The sequence below is a fragment of the Mastigoproctus giganteus genome, chromosome 11, assembly GCF_048544385.1.
Source record: "Mastigoproctus giganteus isolate SK-2022 chromosome 11, ASM4854438v1, whole genome shotgun sequence".
NCBI lineage: Eukaryota > Metazoa > Arthropoda > Arachnida > Uropygi > Thelyphonidae > Mastigoproctus > Mastigoproctus giganteus.
In genome coordinates this window covers 65,415,779-65,428,063 of record NC_143585.1, presented here as the reverse complement: position 1 = coordinate 65,428,063, position 12,285 = coordinate 65,415,779, and the positions used below count along the sequence as shown (strand labels likewise).

Genomic DNA, 12,285 nt, shown 5'->3' with positions numbered 1-12,285 from the left:
CCGGTATTTGGCGCATTATAGCCTCAGTTGCTGATGCGCCAATAAACTCAAACAAAACAAACAAACAAACAAACTTCATCACCTAATAAATAGGATGGGTCTATGCCAGTAATAACGAGGCAGAGCTCCAGATACAGGTACACAATACTTGGCAAGAAGTGTACCCACATATCTGGAGTTCACATTATCTCTGAAGGTCTCCCACTGCCCTCTCCCACCTTGTGGAAAACATCACAGTGCTCTGAACATACAAGGTATCTTGTATAAGCGAAGGCTGTCTTCGATTGCCTACAGTAGGATGTAGACAATCGAAGAGAGTAGACAATTTTTAAGTGGCTCTGGCAATCTGAAAATAAATTATACACTTGGTAAGTTTGTTTGTTATTTGGTTTTTAGGAGCATTAGCAACTAAGGCCATATTGCTCCGGGGATATGTGGTGGTCATTCCCTGACCTTTCCGCATCCTCCGTATTTGGTGGTGACGGGCTCGAACCCCGGTCTAATCAAGAAGCGTGTGCTATGCTCCGGCTACAGAGGCGCCTCCGTATGAGGTAGGACCAATTATGTGGGCTACAGAGCTTGCAACCAGGCACCTTAGACGGGACCTGATTGAGGTTTATAAGGCTCTGAGAGGGGTAAGTAAAATGAATGAAGGTGGAATTTTCACTGTTATAAAGAATTCCAGAACTAAGGGCCATAATTACAGGGGAAGAGGTTTGGTTTAGAGTTGGCTGTAGGAAGTTTTCTTTTAGCTGGAAAGTTGATTACTGTAACAAGTTGCCTCTGCAGGTATGAGGTTGGCAGTTTGAAGGAATTCAAAGGTCAACTGAACAGTTAACTACATGAGAAGGGAAGTGCTATTTATCTATTTATTTTTTTAGGCTGGTGCAGAAAAAGCCTGTGGCTTCCTTGCACTATATGGCTATACTAATACTAATGTTCAGAGCACTCTAATGTTCCTTAGGCATCTCTCATAAAGCAGTCCAATCAGAATTCAGGGCCAAGAATGTTTTGGCTCCTTTGTTTATAGATCTGTGGAAACTTGCAGTTCATTACTATCCTAATCTTTTCTTTATTTCAGCCAAAGTAACATCATGTAAATGCTTATAGATCTGCTTAAAAGTTATATGGTGCAACTGGCAACCCAGTTTCAAACATTTGACTTTACTTGTGTAAATTATTTAAGTTTTCTAAATAACTAATTTTCTTCATTGCAGTGCAGTGTTTAATTTATACAAAGAGATTTTGCTACCCAGCAATCTATAAAAAGCGTTGGAACTGAAGTCAAGACTTCCAATGCAATTAAGTTTAACCACAGGAACTATTAAAGTTAGCACTAGGCAAAATGTCACTATGGTGACTCTTTTGGATTCTGTAACCATGAGATAGTGTGGAATTAGATTACTTTGCCCATTTAATTCTGTTCATCTCTCACATTTTATTTATGCTTTTATTTATTTTTCCTGCATTTACTCTCTTATTACATACTTTTATTTTGTTTTAGAATATAACTATAATGATCAGTATGTATACTCATTGCAGATTTCTACATATTGGTGACAGTAACATTTACGAAGTGTGGCAGTAACGTTCCAGTAACGACCAGTGCAAAAAAAGAACACAAAGCGAAGGAACTCAAAAATGGTTTTATTTTTATTCGAAGTAATCACCACCTGATTGAATGCACTTATTATACCATTCTAAAAATTTCTGAAAAGAGTCAGTGAAGGTGTCCAGAGAGATGATGTTCTGTCCGGCAGTTACGCTTCTTTTTATATCCTTGATATCCTGAAATCTTTCCTTTGAAGGCAATTTTCACCTTGGAAAGAAGAAGTCCACTAGTGCTAGATCCGAAGAGTAAGGTGGATGGTTGATCTGTACAATGCCATGCTTTGTCAGAAATACTTTCATAAGTGTGGAATGGGAAGGGGCATTGTTGTTCAGCAAGGACCGGCTGCCTTTCTCTCGAAATTGCGACCTCACCTGGGAAATGCACTTCAATAATCTTTGCAGCACCTCTATGTAGAACACAGCATTGAACCCCTCATGTACAAATTCCCTGTGAATCACACCCTTTTTGTTGAAAAACAAAAAAGGTGAACTTCTGTAAACAAAACTTTTTGGGTCATAGTGATAATTTTGAAATTCACTGCATGCTCTGAAGATTTGTCTCTGGGTCATACTGAAATACCCAACACTTATCTCCAGTGATAATACAGTCGCAGAAATTAGGATGTGATTGGCATCATTTATGATGCCAACCACAGACCCACAAAAGAAAAATGTTTTAGTTGGGCTGCAAAGTGTAATAAAAACAATACATATGTCACTTATGTATCTGTGACCATCTAAGGTCACATGATGCATAATTAATTATGATACTATGCTTGACTCCTACTTATTCTAGGGAATTTTTGATACATTGGCTACTTATGCCACAAAGCTCCAGTTCTTAAGGTACTCAAGTTCATAGTTTTGTTGTATATTACATATATACAAGTATATCCTTAAGAGCTAATCTACATGTGTAGGCTGAAAAAACTCAGAATAACTTAGTGAGAGAGAGAACCCTTCACTGGAGTTCAGCTAATTATCACTCTGATTGAAGAGGCTTTCCTTTAAAGCTTAACTCCTGCATCAATAGTAATTATAGTGGCATTTTACTATAAATAACCTTTGATACTACAACATGGTTTTGTTCATATTTTGACTTCTGGAGGAATCTAATCCCTTTCAGAATGCTCTGCTCCATATCTTTTATATCAGTGATAAAAAAATATATATATATATTTATTTATTTAAAAAGTTTTATGCATGGATAGAAGGATTTCATTAAATTGCCATAATTGCAAGTGAGTTAACAAAAATTAACAAATTGCATATAGTGTTTTATCTTTCATGTAAAGCAGAGGCTAAAAAAAAAAAAAAAACTTTGTTCAAAACCTTTTTTTTTTTAAATTCTGCAATATGTAAGGAAGTTCTGCAAGAGTAAGAAATTCCATAAATTATTTTTCTAACTTTTTTCTATAACCAGTAATTGCAAATTAAACTGATCCCACATCAAAGCAGAAACTAGATATTGTTACCAGGTACAAATTAGACTTAAGATTTATGCCAAGACATAATACATAAACAAAGGTTGAGATAAAATACATTTTAGTAAAATATTTGTAATTTTAATTTATTGTTTTATTATATCAAACTTTCGCTAATATAATAATATTTTACTATATTAGCGAAACTATATTACTATATTATAAAATAACAAATAATAGCAATTAAATAAATTTTTATGCCTGTTTGGATGCATAATTATCAATGATATCACTTAACAATTCAATTACTTTGTGAACACCAAAATACTAAAAATGCTGCTTAGCCTTCTGTGATAATCTGTATAAAAAATAAGAATACTGATGTTTAAAAAAAAAAAAATTCAATTCAGAATGAGTGTCCAAAAGTAACATCTGGTATGGTCCTACTAGTTTCAGCTCGACCCAAATGTATGGAGCAAGCTTTGTTATTATATGCCAACAAGTTGTTAGCTGAGAGGAATCCTTTGCAACAGTAAATCAATCTAGCAAAACTTCAACAGAAGAAAGATATAATCTGCAAAAATAGAGGTGGGGGAAAAGTAGTTTTGTTACTAAAATATGTTCAGTTGATTCATATATATATATATATATATCTCCAATAATTCAAAATAAAACAAAATAAAGTAAAACATAAGCCAGTAGTATGGCAAAAACTGTAGAGCGAAAATCAACATAAAAATAATAAAATAAAATAAACCAACAGGGAGGGGGAAGTAAAGGTAATAAGACAAACAGGTAGCCAAAAGTCTCCTATATGTATATTAGGGAAAGTTTGATATAATAAAACATTAGATTAAAATTACAAATATTTTACTAAAATTTATTTTATCTCAACCTTTGTTTATGTATTATACATCTTAACTTTTATGCCATTATTTATTTATATATATATATATATAAGAAAAATGTATTTACTCACATGGTAAGCAAAGCAAGCATTATTAAATGAAGGAATAACATTTGAGGGAGGAATTAGGAAAGGAAATAATAAAAAAAAAAAGTCTAAAAAGGTTGTTGTTGTCAGGTCTTAGGTGTATCAGCAACCATATTGTACCATCTAAGGTCACATGATGCATAATTAAGAAATGAATATCATATAAAACGAAGCCTTAATATATAATATATATTAAGGTTAATATATATCTCCTGAAAATTAAAATAAGTAGTTCCAGTTTGAATAGGGAGAAGACTACTCTAACAATATATAAATACCAAGAAGTTTGATAATTGCACTATATTGTGATTATTTAAATTTAAATAATGTTTTAAAATTTTTTTGGATAAAGTGACTGTTGGCTGGCAACACTTATAGTTATTGAAATTTATTTCCACTGGAAAGAATATTATATTTCTCTACTGATACATGGAGGCAGCTAATAAACACTACCCAATAAAATATTCTTTACAAAGGAGACATGCCCTAGGTATTACTAATGTAACACTAACTTAGATTTATGGAAATTTATCTAGTTAGAACTAAAATTTTCCAGAAAGTAAATACTGTAGACAGGTTATTCTAACTCAGAAGTTTTCAATGTATACTTAATATACTTGAGGTATTTGTTATAATAAATTATTAAAAAATAGTATTTTACTGTTGCAGCAAAAAAAAAATAATAATAATAATAAAAAATAAATAAAATAGGCATTTATGAACATTCATTTGTGTCAGGGATGTCATTATTTAAAGTATATTATATACTTTCATAGATCATATACTTGTATAGCATTCTATAACTGAATATGTATTTCCTTTACTATTTTTATTTGATCATGGTATCCAAACTGTATTGGGGTGGGAAATTGTTAAAATATGCACAAGATTAATACTTACTGATTTTATTGTATATAATATTGTAAATTTTTTCATTATTAGCCATGATTTTGGAACTTAGTTTTTGAAACTCAGTAGTATTGTGTAATTATTATGCTCAATCTAGCGTGGATTAAACAGAAGTGTCTTTTGAATTGAATTTTATAAAACATTTCTTTCTTTCTTACATTATTAAAAAAAGATTTATGTTGACTAAAACATCAAAAAATATAAATTACAACAATCTTTTGTGGTGTAGGTTTCCCCCCCTTTTTATCAGCATTGTCTTAGTGGAGTTGAGGACCGAAATTACAGGTGAGAGCAATTCAACATTGAAACTTTGCTCTAAGATACTATATGCATCTCTTCCCCTCCCCCATTGGCTTTTTATGCCATAGCCACAGTAAGGAAGTGCAGCATGTATCCAGCCCTATAGAAGTGAAATGTAATGTTCTATTTGATCGAGACAAAACGTGTTCACTGTATGCCTGAATCTAACTCAAACCATTGAAAACTTTATGGCTATTATTTAGTATATTGGCTGACAAAGGACTTTTTGGATTTATATTTGACTGTTATCAGCCTTGCTTAGTTCTGTTAATGGGCCTCTACTGCTGTGTATCCTCATAACAGAATGCACAAAATGTGTGAGCATATCAGAGTACTTCACCATATTCAGCTATATTTATCTAAGTTCCCAGTTTACCAAAGATGGCGTTCAAGTTTTTTTTTTTTTTTTTTTGTTCCTTTTCCTCCTCTCCTCAAATCGCAATGTAATGAAGACTGTTTATAGGCTCTAATGTCATTTGTCTTTCCATAATCCTATGACTAATTCATATAAATTGTGTTCATATATTAAGCTTCCATAGAAGCAACTGTTTTTATAAGTCTGTGTACATTTCACAAAGTTGCTTAAACTGTGTATAATTACCTTTTATTTTGTGTAACTGCCAGACATCTTTACCTATGCTCAGTAACAGCTGCCTGTACTTTCACATCCTGTGTTGTTAATACCTCAGTGTTTGACTAAAATTTGATGTACAATCTTGTGTAAAGGCAACTATTGTCAATATTGTAAATATTTTGTGGAAGACTGTATGGGAAGGAACGGTGGCGGTATAATAAATGGTATATAAGTGAGAAATAAAGTACTATGCTTTATAATGTTATTGAAAACTGAATTATTACTTAATGGCATACATGTTTTAAGCAAACTGGATTTTAACTGACCTTTCCACCTGGTCATTAGTTAACAAACTTAAAATTAATCCAGAAATAAAAAGCATCATTTCTGAAAACAAAAATGATGCTTTTTAAATCCAAGTTGGATCTCAGACAGCCTACCCAGGTTAAAATATTTGGCAAGTGGCTTCCTATAGTCACTCAGGCAAAGCTCCTCAGGCAAAGAAAGCTTATGATCATTATTGATCATAAGCTTTCTTTCTATCCTCATCTGATTCACATGAGTACTAAAATAAAAAATTCACAGGGTCAATTATTAGATTTTCCGGTTGGGGGGAATTTCTCTATAGAAAGTCACTCTTTCTCCACTACAATGCTGTTTTCCTGCCCATAGTCACCTATGCAGCAGGAGCTTGGTTTCACCAGGCCACCAATGAGGTTAAAACTGAATTACATCCAGCAGAGCAGGCTCCTCTCTATTCTCGGAGTCTGTAGAACAGTTTCCACACTGCTGAGTGCAAGTTATTGCGGAGTCCCTTCCTTTGGATCTGTTTTATCCAAAGGAAGGGACTTTTTTTTTCATCTATCATAGCCCCTGCTTTCGACACAAAAAACAAATACCTTCAGAATTACTTGGTATCCAGCTAAATTTAAACGAAGATCCTAAAAAAGAAAAATCCATATGCTTTAACGAGCTAATTAGAATCTGGCAGACCAGATGGGACGCCACCCCACTTGGAGCTGCCAGAAGAAAATTCCTGCCTGATGTGACCTTCTTACTCTATAAATCAGTTAAAACCTGGTGCTCCTTAACTATGAGCCATGTCCAGTTACCAGAAACTTCCTTTCTGGTAACTGAACATGGCTCTCTCAATCAAAAACTATCAGTTTGGCTTGCATCACACTGATCTCTGCTGCTGCGAGAATAAAGAAGACTGGAGTCACCTGCTCTTTAACTGTCCAATCTATGATGATCTTAGGATGAAGCTCCAAACTGACGTTCCAGATCTCTCTCCAGGGTGGGAGGAATTGCATCTGCAGAATAAAAACCATCTTTCAGCTCTTCAGAACTTTGCCTGCAGAAAGAGAATCAATGCCAAAGTAACAAACCAAAATAGTCCACCATATACACCTAGATGAGTGGGACGAGTTTGATTCTCTTCTATCCTAGATGATAAAACATGTATTTCAGAGGACACTCAGAGATTTCTGTGTAGTGTTAGGCTACTCATGAATTAAGCATAACTGCAACAAAATTAGCTATATTTTCTTATATGGTTCATGTATGCAAAAATTGTCATTGCACTGATCCTTAAGGATGCCAGTTCGACTTCTGAATTATCCTGGATGTCAAAACAAGAGTACTTATTGAATACTATTCTTTTTTGTTAACCAGCACCACTATTTTTTTTTTTTTTTTATTAATTTTACTTTATTATATTATTATTACTTTTTTTTTCTTCTAATCAGCACTACAGACTTTTTCATTTATCTATTTTTATTCTTTTTTCTTTCATAACCAGCACCACGTTTTTATTTATTTTTTTTTTTTCCATTTCCTCTGGAATGAGTCCCCCAGAGGATCCTGGCCAGTCTCTTTTGAGAGAGTACGTGCTCTACTGGAACTGACCCATCTTCTCATGGTGTGGACGAGTACCCAGAATCATCTCTCCAGGTGACTGATGCTTCTGGGTAGCCAAGCGGCCAGAACATACACATTACTCACATAAACCTACACAATCACATTTCTGGCCCTTTTACAATTCATTCTGTTCTTCACAGAGACACAAGGCAGAGTTGAACAGACATTCCAGGTGCTGCCCTATACAGGGTGTCTCAAAAATATTGGTACAAACGTTTAGGGGAGGTAGGTAACATCTAAAGGAATGTGAATTGCATAGGAACCCATAACTGGAAACGTCACGGGAAAGTAGTAGCAGAGGCACAAGAAGCAGAAATGACACAAGACAGTAATTAGTGGCAAACATTTATTTAACATAATATTAACAATGGAGTACGAGATAGATGCATTTCATGTTACAACAGATGCTCGAAGGTTCCACCATGAGACGCGATGCATGCGTGACATCGACACAGCATGGATTGGTGGACATGGTCGAGCACACCTGGAGTTTCTTTGACAATAGCAGCAGCGCAGACAAGTCTCGCCACGAGATCCATTTCCGTCTCCACAGGTGATTCATACACGATAGATTTGAGGGGCCCCCCCACAGAAAGAAATCAAGGCTCGATAAATCAGGTGAGCGTGGGGGCCAGGCCAGGCAACGGGTCCACCACTGCCAATCCATCGACGCCCAAAACGCCTGTTCAAATGGTCACGAACACACCTTCCATAATGGGCAGGTGCCCCGTCATGTTGAAACCAAATGTTGCATCTCACATTTGTTGGAACATCATCAAGTAACCCTGGTAGAACTTGTTCAAGAAAGATCCGATATTTAGCGGAGTTCATGCAGGATGGTAACAGGTATGGGCCGACTAAGCAGTCATCAACCATACCTGCCCACACATTTATTGCAAGCGATGTTGTGCCGCATGGGGGCACACACCATGTGGGCCCTCTGCTAATCCATACACTAGGTGCATGTCTGCCAGCTCACAGTTCGTATATCGATGCATGCTTTTCGTGCGGCAACTACTGCTTGAATGAGTAAACCAGAAATTTTCCCTCTCGCGAACTAATGAACAGCGCCGTGTACTGACTTATGGTGACGTTTCCGGTTATGGGTTCCTATGCGATTCACATTCCTTTAGATGTTACCCACCTCCCCTAAACGTTTGTACCAATATTTTTGAGACATCCTGTATATATATACATATGTCCACATATTCTAAGTAAAATCTAAATTATATTTTGATATAATTTAGGAAAACAGCCTAAATTTACCTAGCCAGATTAATTACCAACTCAGTATTCCAACTTAACCTTGTCCTGACTTTTCTCTGGCTTTTTTTTTTTTTTTTTAATGATGTATAAAAAATGCTGAAACTCCCAAACTAGGCAAATTCCCTGATGTCCCCAATTTTAAGAGATCAGAGCGTTGGTACAATAATAAATAAGCCTTAATCAAATAATAACTTAAATTTTCTATTTATACTCTGGAATGGAAACAGAAAAATTAAGGAGCTTGCAAAACAGACAAGAATATTTCCATACTTTGTGATATTGTGCGGATTCACATTGCGTGCACAATTACGTATGCTTTCATATTGACCACTCAGTTAAGTGCAACCTTAGGCTTACCTGAGTTTACAACTAATCGCATTAGCTACCTTTTGTTTTAAGTGAATTGGATGCTGGCTATTTCAAGCCAGATGGTTGGGGAGGAACCATCAAGGACCAAGAATATTTCTATAACAATTAAATAAGCTTAAGCAAATGAGTATAATTCATTTATGAAACTTATTATTTTCATAATTGTGTATGAAGGCACTGCAACAAAAGAAATAGATAAGTGGTTTAAATTAAAATTTAGGGTTTTGCTTTAAATTTCAAGCTAAATTATTAAGATTTACATTATCTTTTAACCCATCAAAAAACCTAAGATTTTAACAAAATTGTAAAGGATAAAATACCTTTCAATTTTTGCATATTCACTGAAGAAACAGAAGAATAAATCCACAAAAATTCACAGTTCTTAGTTCTTTATTAGATAAATTCTTTCCTGTAATGTGTTGGAAACCTTAATTTACAGAGAACGTTCCTTTTGCAAATTTCATCAATTTTTCCCTTAAACTCTTACAGTGAGTTAAGGGAAAAATTGTCAAAAAAATGTTTTGGTACAATAGGACAATATTAACTATATAAAGTAACACTAACTTTTATAGAAAACTTTAATTTTTATTTTACAGAAAGTGTTATGTTTTTATAACATGAAAAATTTAATTATGAAATATTACCAATATTAGTAAAAATCAAAAGAATAAATATATTTTCACTTTGCTAAAAATGAAAAACAAAAGTAAGAAAAAAATATTTACAAATTAAAAAAGTACACAATTATTATGTAACTAAAGTCTAGTGCAAATAGTAGTGGTCTGTCAGACTGCAAGCAGAATTTAAAAACTAATTGCACAAAAACAAAACATGCTAGCAGATTACTAATTTGTAAGAATACTGTTGAGCAGATGGTAGAAAGATACTAAAATGCCCATGAGTAAATTGAAATTGGCATAAGCAGAACATTTAAATGTCATACAAAACTGAGACCAAACCATATTAGTCAGGATTAAATTGTATAAGAGCATGCTTACCTTTTAAATTGGACATCTTAGTGATTTTATTAGAACATTTAAATTAATAATTTAAACTCTAAAGCGTTTAGGGCGGTGTTTCCCAACCTTTTTTTTTACCATGCCCACCTAAGTCTTTCTAAAATTCTGATGCCCCCTATGTAACATATACATATTTTTTATATTCAAAAATTGAATTATTCCCTAAATGAAGCCTAATTACAACTTGTTCAGGACACAAGACTTAGGTTTTAGGAAGAAACCATTAGGAAATTATTAAGAAAAAAACAGTAAGTAAATTTTCAAAACATATAACAGACAACTAAAATTCAAGTACAAAATAATTTATATGAAAGATTTTTCTATAATATTTTAATTTTTAGTAATTATTATTTAATTGTTTAATAATTTCAACATTCCATGTGAAGTCACTTCTAGATGAGTGCACTAAATTTAGTGAGACCCTTGTGTTTGATGCTTGCCGCAGAGAGATTTTATATTGGGCTCCAATTTAGTCAGCTTCAGTCTCAAGTCTCCCTGTTTTGTGATATCCAGTCGATTTTTTTTTCTTTAATAACAAATCATTTATGGCACTAAATCCACATTCAGCTAAATATGAAGATTGAAACGGTAACAATAGCTCTCTTGCAAAGTTGGTTGAATTTGGGTATTTAATTTTTGTTTCATCACAAAGCCATGCCATCACTCCTTTTATATTGAATAAAGTTTTAACTGACTCATCATTTTGCATTTCTGAGAGTTCTTCAGGGTACTGCATTGATACATCAGACAAATCCACTAACATTGGTTGCATCATCCAGGTTGGAAAATCAATTTGTTTTAAATCAGAAAACCTTTCTTTTAAATCAGCAGACAGAATTTTCAGATGATCGACAATAACAAGTACAGCAGTATCAGTCACTTCACATTTTTGCAGCCAACGAAACTGTTCAAAATTTTTGTTACAAATATATTTTTGACATAATTCAATAAATGTAATGAAACCAAATACTTGGAATACTGTGTTCAAGTATGGAGACCGCACCTAAAGAAAGACATCGAGCTTCTTGAAAGGGTGCAAAGAAGGGTAACTCGCCTGGTGAGATCGGCAAAAGGGCGTCCTTATGAAGAAAGACTTCGAATATGTGGGTTGCAGAGTTTGGAAACTAGACACCTTAGAGGAGATTTGATTGAGGTGTTTAAGGCTCTGAGAGGCATCAGTAAAATGAATGAGGACAAAATTTTCAAGATTATAAATGATGCTAGAACTAGGGGACATAAATTCAAGTTACGGGGGGAAATGTTTAGATTGGACTGCAGGAAGTTTTATTTTAGTCAGCGAGTTATAAATTACTGGAATAAGTTGCCTTCATGGGTGGTAGAGGCCGACAGTTTGGGGAAATTCAAAGGTCATCTGGATAGTACCTTCGGGTAAGGGAAGCGCATAGGATGATAGGTTTAATTTCCTTTTTATTTATATTTTATTTTATTTATATATTTTTTTTATTTATTATTATTTAGTTATTTATTTTATTTATTTTTTGTTTTTATCATTGTTTTGTTCTGATTATTTTATTTTTTATTTTTTTTGGCTGGTGCAGCATAAGCCATAGGCTTTCTTGCACCATGCGGCCGTTACTAATACTAATACTAAATATCTTCGCTTTTGCATCGACGAGAGTTTTATTTGTTCCTTGAAGTTGTTTATTTAATATATTTAGTTTTTCAAAGATATCGGCTAAATAACTCACAAATGCTTTACTATCGACCGTTAACAGATGCATTTTTCAGGTTTGTCACTTAAAAAGTCACTAATAGTATCAAATAGTTCCATAAATCTTTTCAAGCAGTTCCCTTTCGAGAGCCACCTTACTTCAGTGTGAAGTAAAAGTCTCGCATGGTCTGCATTTTGTTCTTCACAAAAAAGCTTGAAGAGACGCT

General features: G+C 33.9%; 1 protein-coding gene across 1 annotated transcript in view; it reads left to right on the top strand.

Moving 5' to 3' along the window:
* Positions 1–2,743, top strand: part of LOC150078076 (uncharacterized) — a 511,382-nt gene extending 508,639 nt beyond the window's left edge. The window contains exon 19 of the mRNA XM_090384455.1: positions 1,543–2,743. Within this exon, the coding sequence (XP_090240581.1) occupies positions 1,543–1,727 (185 nt within the window). The 3' untranslated portion in view covers positions 1,728–2,743. The remainder of the gene's footprint in view (positions 1–1,542) is intronic.
* The last annotated feature ends 9,542 nt before the right edge of the window (positions 2,744–12,285 follow it).